The 26,180-nt window shown below is 44.6% G+C and overlaps 1 protein-coding gene across 2 annotated transcripts in view; it reads right to left on the reverse strand.

Moving 5' to 3' along the window:
- Window positions 1–26,180, reverse strand: part of LOC140719919 (uncharacterized) — a 40,309-nt gene that overhangs the window by 7,179 nt on the left and 6,950 nt on the right. The window contains exons 2-5 of one of the 2 annotated variants that reach the window (XM_073034844.1): window positions 10,308–10,454; window positions 7,929–8,022; window positions 5,044–5,331; window positions 3,024–3,190 (exon numbers count right to left, since the gene is read on the reverse strand). In XM_073034844.1, the coding sequence (XP_072890945.1) occupies window positions 3,024–3,190; window positions 5,044–5,331; window positions 7,929–7,938 (465 nt within the window). In that variant the 5' untranslated portion in view covers window positions 7,939–8,022; window positions 10,308–10,454. The remainder of the gene's footprint in view (window positions 1–3,023; window positions 3,191–5,043; window positions 5,332–7,928; window positions 8,023–10,307; window positions 10,455–26,180) is intronic. The other variant, XM_073034845.1, reaches the window with a different exon arrangement.

Genomic DNA, 26,180 nt, shown 5'->3' on the forward strand with positions numbered 1-26,180 from the left:
ATACATGAATGATAAACGTATAGAGCGCCAGGTCCCGGTGCAGGTCAATGGGAATAAGTAATTTAAGTAGTCCGGCATGGAACTCACGGAGCCAAGACCAGATGTGGTTTGCAGGTTTCTATCCGTCAAGTACGGCAGTGAAGCTGGTTGGCCCAATTTGCAATCTGACAGTTTATGGATTAATGAGATGAGGTGAATTTGCCCGACGGTTCAGACGAGATTTGAAATTAGTTTCAGACTGTTCAAAGTCCAGGTATGCAGCCACTGCTCTAATTTCACACAGATAAACACAGCAGTTGTGAGAGGAGAAGGTGACTCTGAACCTGCAGTTCCCAGTGCTACCCACCTGAACAGCTGAAACAGATCTACTGAAGACAAAGGTCTGACTGAGGTCCGGTACACTGATAAATACAGCAGGTGTGAGAGGAGAAGGTGACTCTGAACCTGCAGTTCCCAGTGCTCCCCACCTGAACAGCTGAAACAGATCTACTGAAGACAAAGGTCTGACTGAGGTCCGGTACACTGATAAATACAGCAGGTGTGAGAGGAGAAGGTGACTCTGAACCTGCAGTTCCCAGTGCTCCCCACCTGAACAGCTGAAACAGATCTACTGAAGACAAAGGTCTGACTGAGGTCCGGTACACTGATAAATACAGCAGGTGTGAGAGGAGAAGGTGACTCGGAACCTGCAGTTTCCAGTGCTCCCCACCTGAACAGCTGAAACAGATCTACTGAAGACAAAGGTCTGACTGAGGTCCGGTACACTGATAAATACAGCAGGTGTGAGAGGAGAAGGTGACTCTGAACCTACAGTTCCCAGTGCTTCCCACCTGAACAGCTGAAACAGATCTACTGAAGACAAAGGTCTGACTGAGGTCCGGTACACTGATAAATACAGCAGGTGTGAGAGGAGAAGGTGACTCTGAACCTGCAGTTCCCAGTGCTCCCCACCTGAACAACTGAAACAGATCTACTGAAGACAAAGGTCTGACTGAGGTCCGGTACACTGATAAATACAGCAGGTGTGAGAGGAGAAGGTGACTCTGAACCTGCAGTTCCCAGTGCTCCCCACCTGAACAGCTGAAACAGATCTACTGAAGACAAAGGTCTGACTGAGGTCCGGTACACTGATAAATACAGCAGGTGTGAGAGGAGAAGGTGACTCTGAACCTGCAGTTCCCAGTGCTCCCCACCTGAACAGCTGAAACAGATCTACTGAAGACAAAGGTCTGACTGAGGTCCGGTACACTGATAAATACAGCAGGTGTGAGAGGAGAAGGTGACTCTGAACCTGCAGTTCCCAGTGCTCCCCACCTGAACAGCTGAAACAGATCTACTGAAGACAAAGGTCTGACTGAGGTCCGGTACACTGATAAATACAGCAGGTGTGAGAGGAGAAGGTGACTCTGAACCTGCAGTTCCCAGTGCTACCCACCTGAACAGCTGAAACAGATCTACTGAAGACAAAGGTCTGACTGAGGTCCGGTACACTGATAAATACAGCAGGTGTGAGAGGAGAAGGTGACTCTGAACCTACAGTTCCCAGTGCTCCCCACCTGAACAGCTGAAACAGATCTACTGAAGACAAAGGTCTGACTGAGGTCCGGTACACTGATAAATACAGCAGGTGTGAGAGGAGAAGGTGACTCTGAACCTACAGTTCCCAGTGCTCCCCACCTGAACAGCCGAAACAGATCTACTGAAGACAAAGGTCTGACTGAGGTCCGGTACACTGATAAATACAGCAGGTGTGAGAGGAGAAGGTGACTCGGAACCTGCAGTTTCCAGTGCTCCCCACCTGAACAGCTGAAACAGATCTACTGAAGACAAAGGTCTGACTGAGGTCCGGTACACTGATAAATACAGCAGGTGTGAGAGGAGAAGGTGACTCGGAACCTGCAGTTTCCAGTGCTCCCCACCTGAACAGCTGAAACAGATCTACTGAAGACAAAGGTCTGACTGAGGTCCGGTACACTGATAAATACAGCAGGTGTGAGAGGAGAAGGTGACTCTGAACCTACAGTTCCCAGTGCTTCCCACCTGAACAGCTGAAACAGATCTACTGAAGACAAAGGTCTGACTGAGGTCCGGTACACTGATAAATACAGCAGGTGTGAGAGGAGAAGGTGACTCTGAACCTGCAGTTCCCAGTGCTCCCCACCTGAACAGCTGAAACAGATCTACTGAAGACAAAGGTCTGACTGAGGTATGGTACACTGATAAATACAGCAGGTGTGAGAGGAGAAGGTGACTCTGAACCTGCAGTTCCCAGTGCTCCCCACCTGAACAGCTGAAACAGATCTACTGAAGACAAAGGTCTGACTGAGGTCCGGTACACTGATAAATACAGCAGGTGTGAGAGGAGAAGGTGACTCTGAACCTGCAGTTCCCAGTGCTCCCCACCTGAACAGCTGAAACAGATCTACTGAAGACAAAGGTCTGACTGAGGTCCGATACACTGATAAATACAGCAGGTGTGAGAGGAGAAGGTGACTCTGAACCTGCAGTTCCCAGTGCTCCCCACCTGAACAGCTGAAACAGATCTACTGAAGACAAAGGTCTGACTGAGGTCCGGTACACTGATAAATACAGCAGGTGTGAGAGGAGAAGGTGACTCTGAACCTGCAGTTCCCAGTGCTACCCACCTGAACAGCTGAAACAGATCTACTGAAGACAAAGGTCTGACTGAGGTCCGGTACACTGATAAATACAGCAGGTGTGAGAGGAGAAGGTGACTCTGAACCTACAGTTCCCAGTGCTCCCCACCTGAACAGCCGAAACAGATCTACTGAAGACAAAGGTCTGACTGAGGTCCGGTACACTGATAAATACAGCAGGTGTGAGAGGAGAAGGTGACGCTGAACCTGTAGTTCCCAGTGCTCCCCACGTGAACAACTGACGCCAGAGAGAGACAGGTGAGAGATGAAAGTCTCCATTGTCATGCAGACCTCGTAGAACTTGAAGAAGATTAATTTTCGTCACTATTCCCAGCAGTTCTCTGAAAGTACACAAACTACACTTACTTCATTTTCTTCTCTACTGAAATGTCCCTCCTTTGTCAACATCCAACTGAGTCTTTCAACCTTTTCTTCAATTGCTTGTTTGAGTCTGTCCCTGTAGAACTTTGTCAGTTGGTACAGTCGATACTCGCCCCCCTCTGCCAGGAGGTCGGAGATTGTAAACTCTGGCTCTGTGAATATAAAAAGGAAAATTTAGGCTTGAACTTAAATATCGCTCGTTTCCACCGCTCTCACTCAACTCAACAAAAAAAAACCGAGTCTTGAACTCGCCTGTAGACACAAAAAAGCACCTATTCCCAAACTCCTACCCAACAATGTTCTAGGTATTACGTTACCAAAAGGACCACATTAATACATACCAGTCCAGCCCCCATCCGACCCAACTCCCATTTCAACCAGAGACTTATTCCACCGAGATGCAACACAGAGCGTCATAGGAAGTCATTCCTGCCGGTGGCCATCAAACTTTCCAACTCCTCCCTAGGAGTGTCAGACACCCTGTGCCAATAGGCTGGTCCTGGAGATTTCCACTTGGCATAATTTACCCGTTATTATTTAATTATTTATAATTTTGAAATGCAATATTTCCACACTATTCTTGGTTGGTGCGACTGTAACGAAACCTAATTTCACGCGGGAACAATAACGTATGTCTGTCTGTCTGTCAATACAATCCGGGGCATAGATAGGGTAGATGGCCACGTTCTTCTTCCCAGGGTAGGGAAGTCTGAGACTTGAGGACAGATATTTAAAAGAGACCAAAGGGACATTTTTTTTTCACGCGGTGGCTGATGGGTTTAAATTACGTCCAACCGGAGGAGGCAGCAAACACAAATAAAATTACAAAAATGAGAGTTGTTTACAAGGGAAATTTGGGAAAACTGCAGGAAAACGAGACAAGCTCAGGCATCTAGATCAGCATGGATTAGATGCGCAGAAGGACCCTTTTCCAGTCGGTAACATTTTTTATTCCAACTGGAATCACAGATTTGAGCACAGTCACAATGTCTACAGGTGAGAGATATTTGGTCATTGGTTATACCGGGTTTCCCAGCAGAGATCCTGGGAATGTAATTTCAGGATGAGGGTCAACTCAATAGGTTTAATATTTAGAAACTCACGTTCACCATTTCTCCACAGCCGAGACATTCACTGGGGTATTAAAACTCCGATGCAGACCACAAATGTATCTACAATGAGCTGCCTCCTGATCCTCTGCCATTCGAAACACTGGCAATGATCTCAGCTCCGCTACAGAAAGCAGATTTCGGAAACACCCCTCTTCTCCTTTGCCCAATGAATCCTTTGCCCGGCAGCCAATAAAAAACTCGGGGGTTTTGATAGTTTTCTTTCCAAGCCCTGAAATGCTGTGTTATCACACAATCAGTGAAATCCAGTAAGTGTTCCTATCATCTGGCGTTGAGTTTTAGAAATAAAAGTTGGCGATGTCATACATATCAGGGCCTGTTTGGAGGTGAAACGGACCCTGACACTAAACATTTACATTAACGACAAGATCGCTGTCGCACTCCTGTCACCGTTTCACAAAAGAATCTATTCCCAATCCCCAACACTTAAAACCTACCCAACAATGTTCTGGGTATTACGTTACCAAAAGGACCACATTAATACATACCAGTCCAGCCCCCATCCGACCCAGTCTCCCATTTCAATTTTGGATGGGCAATAAATGTTGGGACTGTCGATAATATTCGCTTCCCAGAGATACTCCCTCCATCCTGGTGAATATATTTCCCATAATTCACATCTCTTAAATACACTCCTCATACGGACAGCTTCATTTCCTCCAATGCACATCCTGGAAATCCTTACAGCAGGTAGTACATTTCCTGTAGTGCGGTAGCAGCTGCCCACTACACCACATGTACCTCACCCACAAATTTCCCCTCTCTGCCCAAACCTCCAACAAGGGATCGCATTTACCACACACCCCCAACCCCCCCCCCCCCCCCCCACATCTCTGCCACATTCTGCGAACCCAGCAACCTCATATTTCACTCACCTGCTCCTTGTTGGGCACTTGACAATTCCATATTCAATGATCTTCCAAGCTGAGCGGCAGTCACTTCAATTATGCCGGTTTCAGAGTCCCGATCAGTGTCTCTGACGCCACTGTCACTGGGCTGAATTTGTTCCATTTCCGCTGCGGCCGAACCGCATTCCTTTGGGACATTGCTCTCAATCTGACCCTGCTTTGATACCATGCTTCCCGTGTTCCGATCATCTTCCCTCGATGATTTGCCTGTTAAAAACCTCTTGCGTATGTTCTGTACCCAATTTAATTTCCCACCTGAAGTAATTGATAAATTGCAGGTTAGACGAGTATGATTTAGATCTGAGCAAAACTGATTCAGACTGCAATGGAGCAGAGACTCTGGCTGACCAGATTTGGAGTGGAACTGTGCTGGTGAATGTGAACCGTACATCCTGCCAGTTGACCATCCCAATAGCCTGTGACTGGACGCATTCACTCTCAGTAAAATAACAGGATAGACATAGTAATACTGATCACTGAATTCACAGCGGTTGAACACACGGATGACCACGGGATCTTAATGCAATGGTGTCCGGTGATACTGGGAAGTATCACTGCGATTCTCTTCCACAAGCAAAAATCTCCCTGGGTCACTAATTGTCCAGTAGTCTGTGTCACACACGGACCAGCCACGGGATTACACATGGTCCAGTCTGCTGGAGCATACATTCTCCAATCGCTTTGTAACGCGATGTCCAGTCCCCTTGGTCCAGACTAACGATTCCCTTGAGACGCACATCGTTCGGTCCCCTGGGTCGCAGACTGACCATTACCTAGAGATCTATGCTGACCGCTCCCCTGGTTCCCTTCTTATGTAACATGAAACAACTGTAACAACTGTGCCGATCATTGGCAAAGTCTCGCTTTAGGATGGACGTGATTACGCTGGAAAGAGTGCACTGGGAGAATGACCACTCTGGTACTGGACTGGAGTGTTGTTCTTTCTGTTATATGGTTCGCCTGGGACAGTTTGCGCTGGAGCTCGGAAGCGTGAACTGTGAACTTAACGCACGTATATGATAATGGTGGAGGAATACAAATACCTGGGATACGAATTGACAATAAACTGGACTGGTCAAAGAACACTGGGGTTGTATACAAGAAGGGTCGGAGCCGTCTCTACTTCCTGAGGATTCTGAGGTCCTTTGGCATCTGCGGGACGATGCTGAGGATGTTCTACGAGGCTGTGGTGGCCACTGCTATCAAGTTTGCTGTTGTGTGCTGAGGCTGCAGGCTGAGTGTAGCAGACACTAACAGAATCAAGACACTCATTCGTAAGGCCAGTGATGTTGTGGGGGTGGAACTCGACTCTCGGATGGTGGTGTCTGAAAAGAGGATGCTGTCCAAGTTGAATGCCATCTTGGACAATGACACCCATCCACTCCGTAATATACTGATTAGGCACAGGATTACATTCAGCCAAAGACTCATTCCACCGAGATGCAAACAGAGCGTCATAGGAAGTCATTCCTGCCTGTGGCCATCAAACTTTCCAACTCCTCCCTCGGAGTGTCAGACACCCTGAGCCAATAGGCTGGTCCTGGACTTTTGCACTTGGCAAAATGTACCTTTTATTATTTAATTATTTATAGTTTTATATTGCTATATTTCCGCACTGTTCTTGGTTGGTGCGACTGTAACGAAACCCACTTTCCCTCGTGATCTATAAAGTAAGTCTGTCTGTCAAAACAATCCGGGGCATAGACAGGGTAGATGGACACGTTATTTTCCCCAGGGTAGGGAAGTCTGAGACTTGTGGGCAGATATTTAAAAGGGACCAAAGGGACATTTTTTTTTCACGCGGTAGCTGGTGGGTATAAATTACGTGCAGCCGGAGGAGGATACAAACACAAATAAAATTACAAAAATGAGAGCAACGGGCAGGAAAAATGATAATTGCTTACAAGAGAAATTTGGGAAAACTGCAGGAAAAAGAGGCAAACTCAGACATCTAGATCAGCATGGATTAGATGGGCAGAAAGACCCGTTTCCAGTCGTTAACATATTTTTATTCCACCTGGAATCATAGATTTGAGCACAATCACAATGTCTACAGGTGACAGACATATTTGGTCATTGGTTATACGGGGTGTCCCAGCAGAGATCCTGGGAAGTTAAATTCAGGTAGAGGATCAACTCAAGAGGGAAATGTTTAGAAACTCACGTTCACCATTTCTCCACAGCCCAGACATTCACTGGGGTATTAAAACTCCGATGCAGACCACAAATGTATCTACAATGAGCTGCCTCCTGATCCTCAGCCATTCGAAACACTGGCAATGATCTCCGCCCCGCTACAGAAAGCAGATTTCGGAAACACCCCTCTTCTCCTTTGCCCAATGAATCCTTTGCCCGGCAGCCAATAAAAAACCCGGGGGTTTTGATAGTTTTCTTTCCAAGCCCTGAAATGCTGTGTTATCACACAATCAGTGAAATCCAGTAAGTTTTCCTATCATCTGGCGTTGAGTTTTAGAAATAAAAGTTGGCGATATAGCAGGGCCTGTTTGGAGGTGAAACGAACCCTGACCCTGAACATTTACATAAACCACAAGACCGCTGTCGCACTCCTGTCTGTGTTTCACTCATGACCACCAGATTCCGGAATCTCTGCTTATTTCACTCGAGTGATGTTTTGCATGGTGAGTGGAGTCAATCGACCATTACCGGTATCAGGTCCCTCTACTGGAACTGTTAGGTTCATCAATCACTCAAGGCCGCTTTACCAGTGGGATAAATGACACTGCTTGATGAAACTTTGCTATGTCCTGTTAACATCAGTGTCAGTTTCTTCATCTGAACTACTGAGTACCAACGCGAAAAAAAGTTTAATTCAAAGATCACAGTGATCATACCTTTGTCCATTCTGATTCTGACAGACGATTGTTGATTGTCGTCTTGTTTACACTTCGGTCGCGGTGCAGGACAGATCCGCCTGCTGGTGATGTTCTAAATTACACAACATGCAGACAGTGAGTCAGAGAGAGCACGACTACTTTGCAAATATGACAGACTTTCCATCCCCTCTATCAGAATAGCAGTTGGCTTGGGGACCAAACATTCCCTGTTAATATCCACTTACACATCATATTTGTGTGTCTGTCCACTGATAGCTGGCGTACCTACTGACAATGTCACAGAGCAATAGAGTCCAAATTCAGAGCGTTCAGCCCAACGAGACAATGCCAACCACCCTGCCCACCGAGATGGTCAAAATTTCCTGTGATGGGTCCATTTCCCTTCTGGCCTTTTCACACCATCTACACATCCCAGCTGCTTTTTTGAATTATGCGACTGCGCCTGCCTCATCCACTTCCTCTGGCTGTTTCCTCCAGATAATCCCCAACATCTGCATGAATCCATTGCTGCTCGGGTTGGTTTTGAATTCTCTTTACCACCCCCCGTCCATTTACATCCCCTATATGCTACGATAATTTTCTCTGTGAACAGCAACTACAAATTTTGTGCATTCTGCGAACTCACCTGTCAAGTAAGCCTTGTGCAATCGCATCCAAATCATTGCTATAAAATAACGAATATCAAAGGTCCCAACTTGTAGCCTTGTGGCAAACCACTAAATACTCGCCTCTTCTGCGAGAAGAAACTTCCGAAAACACTCTTTGCTTGCAACCTTGCTGCTAATTTTGAATACATTCAAGCTGCTCTCTCCAGACAGCATGAGACCTGATTATCGAGACCAAGCTGTCATGTGACACCTTGTCAAAGGATTTGCTGAAGTCCAATGTGCAACGTGCACGTGAAAATAACTTTGAATTTCCACCTCTGCTTAATGTCACGTTCACAGGTTCTGACATTGTAATTAGTAGAAAAGCACTTGACGAGGCCAATGTACGTAAATGTAAATTATGAGTTGCCATTTGCTAGTGAGGACTGAATAAAATGCAGTATTGGGACATCTTTAAAAAAAGGTCCGTCCTCAGCAGAGGTCTACACGACAATATATTCGAGGGTAAGTATATCATTGCAGATTGCAAGAGTCAGAGGGATCACTGGCATGTTGCTGCCGTTCATGGTAATTCTACATTTATACAATCATTACAGCACGACACAAGTGGGCTTCTTATCAAGGGAGGAAATTGACAACGTATTTTAGATGACTATAACGAAACATGAAACTGACCAAAAGCTACTTCAGATGATGCAAGACCTTCAAATGAGCAAACACTGAGGGAATGTGAGTGACTTTAAAGAGCTGGGCTTCTGAAAGCACATCACCAGGACTGGAGTAATTACAATTGGGTCAGACAGATGTTACGTACTCGTGACACGTGACAGTGGTACACTTGTCACGTTACTGGGGTTGAAGCTATACTGGACTTGATGTAATGTTCTTGTGATGGTGGAGTGACGTCATTTTCCCGCCAGTAGAAATCATGTGACAGGTTTTTTTTACAGGGTATAACAGGAGGACCCCTCACTGTGGGGTGGGGCAGTTCGTGGCTGGATTTGCCATGTTGACTTCATGCCACTGCGTGATTTAATGTTATGACGCAGTTTAGTTGAAAGATGAAGTTTGATCTAATGCCTAAAGTTTAAAATGTCGTTGCCAGCAGTTTCTTTACAATACTGCTAGTGGAGAGTGAAGATCGGATTTCGGGAGTTAAAGATCGAGGAGAATCGATTTTCGACGGTGAAATGAGTTCGACCTTGTGTGATCCTCATTCGGAAGGATTTCGTTGACTGTTCTCGTGTTAATCTCTGCGGGATAGCAGAAGATTGAGGACAGTGTGATAAAGGAAAGGTCAGTGCCTCTAAGTCGTTAAGTTTCATAAAATTCTGCGTGGGAAGAGTTCGACTTTGGAAACTGAAGAGAAACGACTTTGAAGAGAATTTAAATCGCCTTAAAATGTCTCTCCTTTTAAATGGCCTGTGAGCATTTTGAACTTTTGGCAATATCGCTTTTAAGAACTGTTTGAGCTGCATCGATTTCAGGACTGTTTGATCTGCATCGCTTTAAGAGCTGTTAAGCTGCCGCACAGCAGCTGATTTCCGGTTACGAAAGTGTTTGTTTACTTTTGGGGTGTTTGCTTTCAGTGTTTAATAAAAGTGTTGTTTGTTATAAAAACCCTTGCCTAACTCACATATATTTATTGTAACACAGAGGCATAACTGGTATTTCTGGGCACATTCGGTCCATTCCACGTATTCCCTACCTTCCTTTGTACACATATGTAATGTCTAAGGGGCCAGTGTTTCTAGTAAAAGAGACTCACCGAACATTCTCCTGACTGAACCAATGGAAACTCTGAGTCACAGGTGTCTCTCCAGTTGATGTTCGCACTTGTCGCTGATCCCCCGTTTTCAGTCGTGGTTCGCTTACAGTTGTGGACTTTTCTTCCAATAAATCTCTCACCGCAGGTCTAACATTACCCAGGGAGATAATGAAGCACATTAACAATACGAAGGAAAACAAAATAGTTCTGCTCAATCTTCCAAAAGCAAATCTCACTGAAATTTAAACGCTGAAGACAAATAAAAGGATCTCAGTGAACAAATCTGTAATATTCCCTCACACGTCACAAATCCTGATGCGGGATATGCAGGACTCATCATTCTGTCACGGTACGACATAATATATCGGAGCAGACTGAAGTGATTCGCTCCATCGGGTCTGCTTCATCATCAATCACGGCTGATTCGTTTTCTTCCCAATGCCACATTCCTGTCTTCCTCTCATTACATCTGACGCTGCATAGCAATCAGTAATATATTATGCCTTCCATAAATATATTCCAATAACAGCCGTCACCATCCTCTGCGGCATCAAATTCCACAGAATAGCCAAACTTTGACAGAGTTTTTTTTTCTTATCTCAGTTTTAAAGGAAAGCATCTTTATTCCTAGACTGTGCTGTTAGATCCTAGACTGATCTCTCCATGTCCACTATCACCAGGATTTTCAGCATTCCGTTGGTTTACTTAACCATACAGCCCTCCACAACCACAATCCCCCCCGTCCCTCTGAACTCCACTGCGCACAGGTCCAGAGCCATCAAATGCTCCTCATTCATAAAACCTCTCATTCCCATTCTTGTGAGTCTTGTTGCGATACACTTTACTGAACACATTTCCAGAAAAAAAATGAAAGCAAATTGGTACCAGGATAATTTCAAACATGGAAATATCTGCTGATAATGGAAATCCAAGCAACACACGCAAAACACTAGATGAACTCAGCAGGTCAGGCAGCATCTGACCAAAAGAGTATATCCGGCGTTTCGGCCAGTCCCGATGAAGGGTCTCAACCAGAAAAGTTGGCAGTACCCTTTTTCCATAGACGCTGCCTAGCCAGCTGATCTCCTCCAGCATTTTGTGTTTGTGATTCGGATATTTTAATGTGATAAGCTATGATTTCTATGCAGCTCTACTAACTATCAAAAAACAAGCGAGAGCCTTTGCGCAGGTCCATTTCCAGGAAACATAAACTCTTCCAAGGTGAGACAAAAAGAAACCGGAATTATAAGAAACGCTCAGCAAATAAAGAACAGCCGTCAGTAGAAGAGCAAAGTTCAGTTTCAGAATATTCCGTTAAAAAGACCAAACATTTTCAGTTTTTTGGTGCAGATCTTGAAATCACGGGGAAAAAAAAACACAAGCCCGGAACACGTGCAGCATTCCCTCAGAACATCGTAAACCTGGGTGGATGAACACTGGGTCCACTTTAATTGAGTCAAAAACTGTGATAGCCCTGGACCAACCTCACAGGGAAATGTCTGAATCCGTCACATACCCACCACAGTATCCTTGCACAATGTCTCACACCGAGTGGTGTAGTCAGTAATTTGCCACAACCAATGTCCAGGAGGAACATCCAGCCCCATCTGTAGCAGTTCATGCATGAGCCAAATCCCGATCTCTGACTGCTCCATATTTCCGAAGTCCCCATCGCAGGATTATGGCTGAAGCACCAGCTCTTCCCGGACTCTGTGCTGCCGGTGACAAGCTGCAGCGTTACTGTGGGGAGCAGCAAATTTCAACACATGTTATCATTATCTTTTTCTTCAATGAGATATTGCCCGGCACAATCGGCCGCCACATATCCAGCAGGATAAAAGGATTAACACCAATAGTTGGAAATCAACTCCAAGTCATTCACAATTCTGACTTGGTAACATATCGTCGTTCCTGCATTGTCGCTGGGTCGGAATCATGAAATTCCCTCCTTAACAGCCCTTAAGTATCCCTACACACCAGAGGCTGCAGCGGTTCAAGATGGCAGCTCATCACCACATTCTCAAGGGTAACTAAAGGTGGGCTGACAGAGCTGTCAACGGCCACATCCCGTAAATGAATAAGAAACGATGCTTTCAATATAAAATTGAAATTAAAGTGCTGGAAAATCGGTACATCTGATTGGATGTGTGGAGAGAGAAACTGTGGACGAGCCAGTATCAGAACTGGGGCTGTCTAAGATGCTGTCCAATCTTTTGAACGATTAATTGCTCAATCTGACCCAAATTTTATCCTTGCTCACAACTATAATAAAAAATATAACAATTACTGCACGGAAACAGGTCATCTTGGCCCTTATAGTCCGTGCCGAACGCTGACTCTCAACAATCCCACTGACCTGCACACAGCCAATAACCCTCCATTCCTTTCCTGCTCATATACATATCCAATTTTACTTTGAATGACAATATCGAACCAGCCCCTACCAGTTCTACTGGAAGCTGGTTCCACACAGCTACCACCCTGAGTACAGAAGTTCCCCCTCGTGTTAACCCTAAACTTTTGCCCGAACTCTCAACTCATGACCCCTTGTTTGAATCTCCCCGACTCTCAATGGAAAAAGCCTATCGACGTCAACTCCATCTATCCCCCTCATAATTTTAAATACCTCTATCAAGTCCCCCACTCAACCTTCTACGTTCCAAAGAATAAAGACCTAAATTGTTCAACCTTTCCCTGTAACTTAAGTGCTGAAATCTAAGTAACATTCTAGTAAATCTTCTCCGTACTCTCTCTATTTTGTTGACATCTTTCCTATAATTTGGTGACCAGAACTGTACACAATACTCAAAATTTGGCCTTACAAGTGTCTTATACAATTTCAATATTACATCCCAACTCCTATAATTAGTGATCTGATTTATAAGGGCCAGCATACCAAAAGCTTTCTTCACCACCCTATCCACATGAGATTCCACCTTCAGGGAACTATACACTATTATTCCTAGATCACTTTGTTCTAATGCATTCTTCAATGCCCTAACAGTTACCATGTACGTCCTATTTTGATTAGTCCTACCAAAACGTAGCACCTCACACTTAACAGCATTAAACTCCATCTGCCATCTTTCAGCCCACTCTTCTAACTGGCCTAAATTTCTGTGCAAGCTTTGAAAACCTACTTCATTATCAACAACGCCACCTATCTTGGTATCATCTGCATACTCACTAATCCAATTTACCACCTCATCATCCAGATCATTAATGTATATGACAAACAACTTTGTAACCAATACAGATTTCTGAGGTACACCACTAGTCACCGGCCTCCAACCTGGCAAACAGTTATCCACCATTACTCGCTGGCATATCTCATCCAGCCATTGAACCTTCCAAACTAACCTTCCATGTGGAACCTTGTAAAAGGCCTTACTGAAGTCCATATAGACAGCATCCACTGCTTTACCCTCGCCAACTTTCATAGCAAGCTCTTCAAAAAATTCAATAAGATATTTCAACATGACCTTCCACGCACAACTCCATGTTGACCGTTCCTAATCAGACCCTGTCTCTGCAGCATATTATATATACGATCTCTAAGAATACTTTCCATTAATTTACCCACCACTGACGGCAAACATACAGGGGTATAATTGCTACTTTTACTCTTATAACCCTCTTTAAACAATGCAACATCATTAACAATACGCCAATCCTCCTTTCCAATAACATTTGAAATATTTCTGTCAGAGCCCATGCTATTTCTAGAGTAACTTCCCTCAAGGTTCTAGGGAATATTCTGTCATGTCCCTGCGACTTAACCACATTTATACTCCTTAAAAGTGCCAGTACTTCCTCTTCTTTAATCATCATAGTTTCCATAACTTCCCTACTTGATTTCCTTACGTTACACAATTCAATATCCTTCTACTTAGTGAATACCGAAGAAAATAAATTGTTGAAAATCACCCCCATCTCATTCGGCACCACACATAGCTGTCCCCTCTGATTCTCTAAGGGACCAATTTTATCCCTCACTATCCTTTTGCTATTAATATAACTGCAGATACCCTTTAGATTTATTTTCACCTTATTTGCCAAAGCAACCTCTAATCTTCTTTTAGCTTCTCTAATTTCTTTCTTAAGATTCTTTTTTACATTCATTCTATTCCTCGTGGTCTTCATTTACTCCATGCAGCCTATATTTATTGTAGATCTCCCCTCTTTTTCCGAACCAAGTTTCCAACATCACTTGAAAACCACGGCTCTCTCAAACTTTTAACCTTTCCTTTCAACCTGACAGGAACATAAAGATTCGGTACCCTCAACGTTTTACCATTAAATGACCTCAATTTCTCTATTACAACCTTCCCATAAAACAAGTTGTTTTAATTTTAATTTCAAAATAATTACATTGAAATGAATGGAATTGTGATGACTGAAAAAAAATCCTGCACACATTTTACAAACTCCAAACCATCCAGCCCGTTTACAGAATGGGATTCCCAGTCTATCTGTGGAAAATTAAAATCACCCACAATCACAAACCCATGTTTCCTACAAATATCTGCTGTCTCCATACAGATATGCTCCTCCAATACTCTCTCCCCATTAGGTGATCAATAATACACCCCTATAAGTGTTACAACAGCTTTCCCATTCTTCAATTCCACCAGAAATAGACTCCCTAGACGAGCCCTCTAAACTATCCTGCCAGACCGCCTCTGTAATATTTTCTCGGACAAGCAATGCAACACCTCCCCCTCTTGTCCCTCCGATTCTATCACACTTGAAGCAACGAAACCCAGGAACATTTAGTTACAAATCACATCCCTCCTGCAGCCATGTTTCACTAATAGCTACAACATCATATTTCCAGGTATCAATCCATGCTCGAAGGTCATCCACCTCTCTTACAATTCTCCTAGCATTAAAATAGTTGCATTTATGATACTCTCCAACTCTTACTCTCCTTTTATCACTAACGGTGCAAACAACTTTACTGTCTTCTTTTTTCTTCCTTCTTCTATACATCTGTTCCTACGTTCTGGTTCCCCTCGCCCCTTGTATCTAGTTTAAATCCACAGGAGCCTGTCTAGCAAACCGACCTGCAAAAAGCTATGTCCGCCTCCAGTTCAGATGTAAATTGTCCCGCCGGAACAGGTCCCACCTTCCCTGGAAAACTCCTAATTATCTACAAATCTGAAGCCCTCCCTCCTCCACCATGTCTTCAGACACGTGTTGATCTGCGCTATCTTACTATTTCTAAACCCGCCTGCACGTGGCACTGGTAGCAATCCTGGGATTTAACGTCGCCTAACTCCTTAAACTCACCTTTCAGGACATCCTCACTCTTCCTACCCACGTCATTGGTCCCTACATGGACCACGACATCCGGCTGCTCACCCTCCCTATTGCGAATACTAAGAACTCGATCTGAGATATCGTGGACCATGGCACCAGGGAGGCAACAGACCATCCAGGATTCTCGATCTCATCCACAGATACTCCTATCTGTCCCCCGAACTATCGAATCCCCTGTCACTTCTGCTCTGCTCTCTAATGGGAAGGTACTACATCCAGTGTTCTGAAAAGGTAGTAACAGTGATTATCGGTGAATAAGTCGTGATCTTTTGAGAAACGGAAATGAAAGGATCTTAAATTTATAGTATTTGGACCTTCTAGGTATTCGCTGCCCAAAATTAGTTCTGAATTGTTCAGCACTTGAGCATCATTGCCGCAGAGTACACTCCCTTGGACAGGGCGATTGTTAAATTTTATCTTATTTTTATCCTTTTGCGTTATTCATTTCTATTTCCTGGATACAGAGATGCTCCAGCTGAAACAGTTATGTCCGCTCTATTGACTTTTAACATCTTTTTAAATCCTAGTTTTTAAATCGAAGTAAGAGTCGGAGAGTGCAGAATTAAAGTCTTCTCGAAGAGAAGCCATTATTTAACTGATCGGGGAAAAGAGGTTAGACTGCGCAGGCGCGTGACGTATCGCGCCAAAGGTTTAAAAAGGAGAAAAAAATCAACGGTTTTTAAATCGAAGCAAGAGATGGAGAGTGAAGATGTAGAGACATCTCGGACAGAAACTATTTTTTCTTAACTGATCGGGGAAAAGAGGCTAGACAGCGCAGGCACGTGACGTAGCACGCCTAAGGTTTAAAAAAAAAGACCGCCACATACAACGGCCATCGTCAGAGTGAACTGAATCAGAGTGAGATGGTTTTGGCTCAACAGGCATCGGCGTGAACAGGCAGAGTCGAGGGTAGGTTCCAGTCAGTTTTGTTTTGTTTTGTGTGAATGAGTCTTTCTAACATGTGGCCCGAGACAGAATCAATTCATCAGTGCTGTTGGCAATGATTACGTTTCTCTAGAAATTGTCACCTGCTCCAGAGAGAAGGCACAACCCGCATAGTGTTCCGGTTCTGTCAGCGTCGTCGCTTTTGGACCAGTTTATTGTGAGATTACAAACTCAGGTGGTTAAGGCGTTCGTCCAGTGATCTGAAGGTCGCTAGTTCGAGCCTCAGCTAAGGCAGCGAGTTGCGTCCTTGAGCAAGGCACTTAACCACATATTGTTCTGCGACGACACCGGTGCCAAGCTGTATCGGCCCTAGTGACCTTCCCTTGGACAACATCGCTGGCGTGGACAGTGGAGATTTGCAGCATGGGCAGCTGCCAGACTTCCATACAACCTTGCACAGGCCTGCGCCCTGGAAACCTTCCAAGGCACAAATCCTCGTCTCCCCAGACTGACGGATGCCTATTAAACAACTCAAACGACAGCTCAGGGCCAGGATCGCTGTGTGTTTATTTGAAATTGACAGCAGACGGAAGGGAGCCGTGAACTCTGATGAAATATTATGCCTGTGAAGTTTTTTTTCTCTGAAGACTGGTCATTTCGTTCGTCCAGATTTAAACGTCCCAATTGACTGGAGCCCCAATGATTTCAAGGTCAGCCTGCTTAAAAAGAACCAATTTTAACAGTTGTCCGCGGTTGGACCAGTACAGTAATGGCCGATTGGGCAGCAACTGTGACGAGATAAGCATAGCTGCATAGAGATAACAACAGGTCAAAGTCGACAGCAAGATAAGGACACCCTTCTCCTTCAGTTTATTTTCCTCTTACTGGAAACCGGTTACAACATCACAGGAGTAATCATATGAAATTGTGATCATTTCCCGCTGGCGAATTTTCCCGACAAGTCCTTTACTGTACAAATAGATGTACCGTTGCTCGTCAGAAAACGATGTGGAAACAACACCAAACATTAAATTCACTGGGTCTCTTACTTGTCGGTTTGCGCTGCTGCAATTTTGAATAATTAACAGGGCTTTCAACGCCTCAGTTCTGTTCCACCATTTCCCCTCACTATGTTCCATCACAGTGACACCGCCTACAACAATTTACTCCCTTGCCTCTGAAGTCTCAGTGTTTTGCGGAATTAAACGATTGGAATAAAAAAAAACTCTGCTTCTATTTTCCTTTCAACAGAGCAGCAGCAAATGGTAGTATTGATATGGTAGCAATGCAAGAAATACTTGCCGTGACAAGGGGGCTTATTAAAATACCATAACACAGCCCAGTACAGTTCTTGCTCCTACTTGGTGCTGGACTCCTGAGTCTGTTTTCAGCGAATCCGAGCATCTGAATTTTATTGTCCCTAACAGTAAGTGAACACACCCTAAGCAACGTTCAGTTGATAACACGCTTAGAAACCTGAACTTCACCCTATTCAGCGCGTAACGCCACACCCTGTTCCACAACAATTGTAGTGAAAAACGCAAAGACTCATTTTGATTGAATGAACCTTTCTATGATGATATTGATACGGTAGAATTATTAAAAATACTGCCTTTACAAGTAGGCTTATTAAAACACCATAACACTGCGAGTACAGTCAATGTTCCTACCTGATGCAGAACTCCTAGGTCTGGTTTCAGAGAATCCGAGTATCTGAATTTTATTGTCCCTATCAGTAAGTGAACACACCCTGAGCACTGTTCAGTTGATAACACGCTCATAAACCTGAACGTCACCCTATTCAGCATGTAACGCCACACCTTGTTGCCCAACGGTTGTGTTAAACCACACAAAGACTCACCTTGCTTCAATGCGTCTTTATAACTTGCGGTCCGAACCATAATTGATATTTCATTGCGCGAAATTTTACCACCTGCAGAGAGGAATCATAAACCGCATCCTGGTCCCGTTCCGTTGGTGACGTCGCTTTGAGTTATTGTTCACCTTGGGAGCAGTTTATTGTCAGATTATAAACTCCAGCAACAGCTCATGGCACAGATCGCTGCGGGTTTATTTCACAGAGACAGCAGAAGGAAAGGCGCTGTCTTTTCAACAGTGGACATCCCCTTTCTGCAGATTTAACTATGCCCCTGTAGCCTGGATTTGCACTGATTTTAAGTTGGCCTATTTAAGAGCCCTCTTTAACGGTCGTCCGCAGTTGTAACATTTGGGTAATGGGCAACTCGGGAGCGGCTGTGCCAAGATTACCATCTCCCAGTCAAAATCGACAGCAAGATAAGAACGCCCTTCTCCTTCAGTTTACTGCTCACTTACCGGAAACAAATTGCAGGATGACAGCGCCAATTGAAAAAAAAAGCTCTGTTTCTCTTGTCCTTTGAGGAAGCGAATTTCACAGGCACACTAGTTCCACCTCAGAAAAATAACCTCATCTATCTTCACCTGTTTCAGCTACCCCTACAGCAGCAAACATGTTCTCCACATTCCTGTCAAGCTCCGCGTGATGTTCAATGCCCCGAGCAAGGGGTCAATTCATTTATCTAAAATAATAATTTAGTCCATTTCCCACTGGTGAATTTGCCTGAAATCTCATTTACTTTACACCTACATCAATCGTTTATCATCAGTGAGTTATGGAATAACTGGAAACATTAAATTCATTTGGCGGAGGTTGTTGCTGGCATATTGAATTAGTAGCAGATATTCTCTATTTCCATTTGAAGAAATAACAAGCAGGATAGAGAGAGGCGAATCGGTTGATGTTGTGTACTTGGATTTTCGAAATTCCTGTGATAAGGTCCTACACTTGAGGCTGCTTAACAAGCTATGAGCCCATGGTATTACAGGAAAGATTCTAGCATTGAAAGATCAGTGCCTGATTGACTGCAGGTCTTATGGTCTCATGGAAATACAGCTTCCCTGGAGGTGGAGGAAAGAGAAGGAAGAGGCAGTGGGAAGAAATGGTTTGTCAGGTCTGAAAACTAGGTGAATTTACCATAACCAGACTGAATCGGAAACCATTGTGAGGGTATTTAACATGTCAGAAGCAGGGGAGATGTGATCGCATCTTTTTAGGGCAGGGGTTGTGTCTCCATCAGACCCTCAGTGAGATGGTTCAAGTTACAATGTGCAGCGATGAAAGCACAGTGTTTAGGGCCGGATTTAATCACTGATTCCGACACAGTGAGAGGCTTAGTTTTACTGTAAGGAAGCAACATTAATGGAAGAAGACAAAGAAACTTTCTCAATTGCCAGTTGCTTAACTGAAGTGTCCAGTCTGTATGTTACCTTGACAGAAACAGATACTTGCAGTGGTGACACAGGGGTTTCGTCTGGTTAATTTTAAATTGGAGAGGGGTGTGGGGTTTTGAAATCAATGCCTTGTGGTGCCACCATCTTTAAAATAGCGCGTCCGGAGTGGTGGATCACACAGCACGGAAACAGGCCTTTGGCCGGCCTTACCTGTTCTGACCATCCACCCACTGTCTACACTGGTCCCGTTTATCAGTACTTGGTTCATGGGCGACTGTATCTCGGCAGTTTCAATGCTCACCAGGATTATTCCCTGGATCATATCTTGAATGACGGATCAACATAAGGTACTCGGCAGTTCTCTCGGAGTTTGCTTGTGGCTAGGCAGGACACAAGTATATTGGTCAAGGCCCCAATATAGGGGCCTTGCCTCTCTCGGTAACTTGGGATATATCTCATCAGGGCCTGGAGACACATACGCTTTAATGCACTTTAAGAGACCCAACACTGTCTCCTCCTTTACTTCAAAATGCCCGAGCATACTAGTACTCCCGGCACTGATCTCCCTATCTTCCGTAACTACTGATGTAAGTTACTCATTCAGGGCATCACACACATCCTGGAGGGCTCTGTTTGATTCGACCTTCCTAAGCTTTACATACTTCTCCTTTTCCTGCTTGACTAAACTCATCCCTTCTCTCCACATTTAAAGTTCTCTTACGCTGCCAATCTCGTCATTTCTTCGCACAGGAATGTACCCGCCCTATACACCGTGCAGATGGACTACTGACACCCTCCACATGTCAGATGTAGACTTGCCAGAAACAGTTGTCTCCCATTAACTCTCCATAGTTCTTGATTAGTGAATTCGTAATTTACCCTGATCCAATTCTTTACTCTCCCGCAAAGTCTACACGTTCCTTCTCTATAGCTCTCTTAAACTTGAGGAGTTCTGCCCTAACCATTTACCTACCAAATGGTCGGGTATCTAGCTAGCATAATTACCCAACATCAGTTTCAGTACAGCTCCTGCTTTTGTTGGACTATCTGCATCCTGATTTAAGATGTCATCCAAGATAGCAAAAATAGCTGAAGCTAGAGAAACGAGGAGTTTTTCATAATCAAAAGGTGATAATTAAAAAAGGGTTAAGCAGTGAAAAGGTGAAATATGAAGGCAAGCTAGCTAATAATATGAAATATTATACCAAAATAAAGTATCATAATGAAACACAGTGATGTATCTTATTCAAATGAGATTAATATGCATAGAATCTAACATGGCCCGGTCCGCATTTTCACTCTAATTACTAGTCTTGCCGCTGTGTGGATCAGCCATTGATCTGAGCCGGAAATTTTCACACGGCCTGAAGGAAGCGCTGCATCTCTGATCTGATCCTCTTTGTAATGCGCATCTGTAAATATTTAGAATGGACTGACAAAAACACATTCATTTGTCTTTATCTATTAATGGAAAGATATGATAAATTATAGAGCAACAAAGAAAAATCTCTCAGATTTCATGAACTGTTTTCCAGCTGCATTTTAATCCATCTGCGCTGCAACAAAGGCTCCGTGACGCGAGCACTTTCCTCACAGCGCAGCCGCACACCGGCAAAGCTCAGAAGGAACAGTGACAGTCTCTCTCTCCAGGTTACACCAAACTGCCTTGTCAGCGACAACCTGTTGTTGGAAACAGGAAAGTCGCACAAATCAGCACCAAATCTCACCCATATTCTAAGTGGTAAATGCACTAAATGGCCGTGTTATTAGGCACAGCCGCTCATTAATGGGAATCTTTTAATGGCGTGGCAGCAACTCAAAAGATAAAAACATGCAGATATGGTCAAGGGGTTCAGTTGTTGTTCAGGCCAAACATCCAAATCTGGAATCAATGTGGTCTAAGTGACATTGACCGTGGAATGACTGCTGGCGCGAGACAGTGTAGCATGAGCATTACGGAAAATGATCATCTTCTTGGAATTTCACGCACAATTCGCTCGGTTTACAGTGAATGGTGCGAAAACCAAACGAAAGAAAATCCAGTGAGCAGCAGTTCTGAGGGTGAAAACGCCTTGTTACTGGGAGACATCAAGGAGATTGACTAAACTGATTAAATCCGACAGGAAGGCGACTGTAACTTAAAAAGCCGGGGTGCGGAGGAGCGTCATTGAACGCCGAGCATTGGATTTGGACGGGGTACAGCCGCGGTAAACTCCGAACAAACACTCAGTGGCCATATCATTAGGTACAGGATGCAGATAAAAATTGCCCACTGAGTGTAGGCGTCCATAATTTTAACAACTGCCTGTGAGATTTACTACAGGATTTTTATTTCTATTTTAAAAATCACTGCCAGATATACACCGTTTTTGCTCACAAAATTACACAGAATAAAAAAAAGTTTTAGTTGCTATTTTAAGCCTCAACATCCCGTCTGTTACAGGGAAGTGCGATACTGTGCGATGTTCAAATGTTTGTGTTCTTCGCGATTAGTATGCATAGATTCCAAGGATTTTATGTTCCCTTAAGATTAACCCACCCTTGTCATCACGACAATGTTTAGTTCACCATCTTGTCTACGTCATCCGGTTGTGGGAAACGGGAATGAATAAATAGATCCAGATCACATTCATGATAACACCCTAGATTGGGGTGAGTGGGCTGTCTATTTCGGAAATACAGTCAGTGGTAATTTTACGAAGTGCACCTGTACACCAGCTCGTTAATGCTGATCAACAAATCACGTGGCACCAGCTCAGTCACTTTAATAAAAACATGCAGAAATGGTCAGGAGGTCACGGTGTTGTTCAGAACAAACATCAGATTGGGGAAAAATGTCAACTCAGTGACTTTGACAGTGGAATGATTGTTGGTTCCAGACGGATTAATGTGATTATCTCTGGGGTTGTCACGCACAACTGTCTTGATTTACAGAGAATGGTGCGAAATTCAAACAGACAGACATCCAGTGACTGTCAGTCCTGGACGGGAGAAGGCGGTGTGTATAAGAGAGACTGGAGGAGAATGGACAGACTGATTCAAGCTGCCGGGAAGGCGATAGGCTGTCTAATAAGCACAGGTTGCAACAGGGAAAGCGGCCGGTGAGTGAGTAGGCCAGTGAGGGAGTGGAACTTTGAGGCTTTGACTCAAGAGGCTTCCACAAGAAGAGGCGGAGGACGAGCTTATTCCCAGTTACTCTTTACAATGCCTGTGAGATGAGGCAGTCTTGGGGGATTTGGAAGACCGTGTGGGGAACCTGGAGTAGCAGCCGGATGACCTTCGACTCATAACTTCGAAACAAGAGGACATGAGTTGAGAGTTAGTTGGCAAATGTTTAGGGGTAACACGAGGGGAGTTTCTTTGCTGAGAGAGTGGTAGCTGTGTGGAACGAGCTTCCAGTAGAAGTGGTAGAGGCAGGTTCGGTATTGTCATTTAAAGTAAAATTGGATAGTTATATGGACAGAAAAGGAATGGAGGGTTATGCGCTGAGTGCGGGTCGGTGGGACTAGGTGAGAGTAAGCGTTTGGCATGGACTAGAAGGGCCGAGATGTCTTGTTTCCGGCCTGTAATTGTTATCTGGTTATATGGAGAGACATTGACAGTAAGAGCGACAGAGTTGGAGTGAAAGAGAGAGGAAGGGGGATGAAACAAGAGGACATGAGTTTAGAGTTAGGGGGCAAAGGTTTAGTGGTAACACGAGGGGGAGCTTCTTTACTCAGAGAGTGGTAGCTATGTGCAACGAACTTCCAGTAGAAGTGGTAGAGGCAGGTTCGGTATTGTCATTTAAAGTAAAATTGGATAGGTATATGGACAGGATAGGAATGGAGGGTTATGGGCTGAGTGCGGGTCAGTGGGACTAGGTCAGAGTAAGCGTTCCAGCACGGACTAGAAGGGCAGAGATGGCCTGTTTCCGTGCTGTAATTGTTATATGGTTATATGATTATATGGTTATATGGGAGAATGAGGCAGACATAGATGAGAGCTACAAGGAGGTAGTCACACCTAGGCTGCCAGAAGCAGGTCGTTGGGTGACAGTCAGAGGGAGAAAAGCGAAGGAGAGAAGACAGGTAGTGCAGAGCACCCCTGTAGTCATTCCCCTGAATAATAACTTTACCGTCCTGGATACTGTTGGCGGGGACGACCTGCCAGATGTGAGCCACGGTGGCAGGGCCTCTGGCACTGTGTCTGACCCTGTTCTGCAGAAGGATGGGACGGAGAAGAGGAGAGCTGTTTAGTCAGGGGAGCAGACAGGAGATTTTGTGGACGTGAGAAGGAAACCCGCACGGTTTGTTGCCTCCCGGGTGCCAGGGTCCGGGATGTCTCTGACCGGGTGCATGCCACCCTGGTACGAGAGGGAAAGCAACCCTAAGTCGTGTTACATGTTGGTACCAAGGACAATAGGCAGGAAGAGGGAAGAGGACCTGAAGTGTAAGTTTCGGGAACAAGGCAGAAGGCTGAAGAACAGGACCTCAAGGGTGGCGTTCTCAGGATTGTTGCCAGTACTACGTGATAGTGATGGTAAGAATTGGAGGAGATGGCAGTTGAATGCGTGGCTGAGGGGTTGGTGCAGGGGGCACGGTTTTAGATTTTTGGATCATTGCGATCTCTTCTGGGGAATGTTGGACGTGTAAAGATTAGATATGTTGCACCTGAACTCGCGGGTGTAATGAGTGCTGAACAGACCTGGTAGAAATGGGGTGCAGAGTTAACCATTACCCCCCCCCCCTTTGAGAACTATGAACTATTCCTATTGCTATGCTGCTAATGAGAGAGAGAGAGAGATGAAGCACAGAGGCAGGGACATCTGCTACAGATAAGAGAGAGAGACAGAGATATTTGTTTTATGTATTATGGCTTCATACTGGATTGTTTACCTTTCGCTACAAGGATGTTACTTTGCTCGTTAACATTCCTAAGGAGACAGCAGGAGTGGCCTGATTTGATGGACATGGTCATTTTGAGTTGATTGATGGCTGATACCCCGTCAATGGGGATATAAGATAGGTGTGGGGAGACACCCTCAGACACACCAGTGGACACTGACCGAGTGTTGTGCTGCCACAGGAAGGCGGGGGCTTCGAGGACCGAATTAGGATATCGGTCAATAAAGCTCACAGTGTTGCAGCAGGGCCGGTGGGGACTTGTGTGTGTGCCCACTCAAGCCAGAGTAACGAGTCTACCACAGAAGAACGGTCTGGTTGAGGTCATAACCGAATGACCGCAACGGTACGAAGGACTAAGAAGACAACGGAAGGTTTGCCTGCTGTAGCTGTTACATCTCGCTCGCTTTCTCTCTCTCTCTCCAACAAATTACAATATAACAACCGCAACTACCTCAGCACACATGAACTGCACTGAACTCAATATTTTCTTATGACAATTCATTTACCCCTAGACATTGTTTATCATTGTTGATTATTATTTCTACACTTCTATGTTTATTATTGCGGACATGTTTTATATGTATATTTGCATTTTTGATACTGTATCCTGCCGTTTACTAATAAGCACCTTTAGCTTTCGGTACCACCTGACTTCAACGGATTCTTCTATTTCTGCTGGTCTGTAAATCCAGTTATGGGGTACATAACTAATTGGGGGCTCGTCCGGGATTTGATAGCAAATTGGTGAGCCGGTGAATCGGGATAGAAGTCCCTTATCTGATCTGGTTGTGTCGATAACCAGACGGGAAACCAGCTCTATGTATATTGACAAATTTTTAAAAGAGCTAACTACAGGGGCATTAGAGGATGCCATAAATGTGGAATTATTAAAATGGTGAGACAAATGCATCTCTCGGCGGTGAAACAGGCGATGAGAAATTTGGAGATACAAAGGACAATAGCTTTGTATTATGTATACCAAGGTGTGTTCCCGTCGGTGGCATTGGAAATGTTCCCTGACAGGAAACCAACTGAAAGTGAGCTTCAGGTACAGTTAGAAAGATTGTTGGCTGAGGAGAAGGAGAAAAGGGAGCATGAACTCCGGATAAGGCAACTGGAGGCTGAGTAGGAACGGGAAGAGTGGAAGTTTGAGCTGGAACAAGAGAAGTTAAATGCATCGCAGGGAAGGGATCAGGCAGTAGACCCTAACAAGGGGTTCAGGATTGGTCAGGAGATTAAGTTGGTACCCCCATTCGATGAGATGGATGTCGATGGGTACCTCCTCCTTTTTGTGAACGTGGTTTTGAATCAGAACTGGCCTAAGGATAAATGGGCCGTTCTGTTACAGAGCGTACTTAGGGGGAATGCTCAGCAAGCGTATTCGGGATTGTCTATGGATGCGTCTAAAGATTATGATGATGTAAAAAGGGCTATACTAAAGAGTTATGAATTGGTTCCAGAGACATACCGGAAGAAGGTCCGGAATTTGAGGAGGCCGTGTGACAGCATGTAT

The sequence above is a fragment of the Hemitrygon akajei genome, unplaced genomic scaffold (genome assembly GCF_048418815.1).
Source record: "Hemitrygon akajei unplaced genomic scaffold, sHemAka1.3 Scf000033, whole genome shotgun sequence".
Lineage (NCBI taxonomy): Eukaryota > Metazoa > Chordata > Chondrichthyes > Myliobatiformes > Dasyatidae > Hemitrygon > Hemitrygon akajei.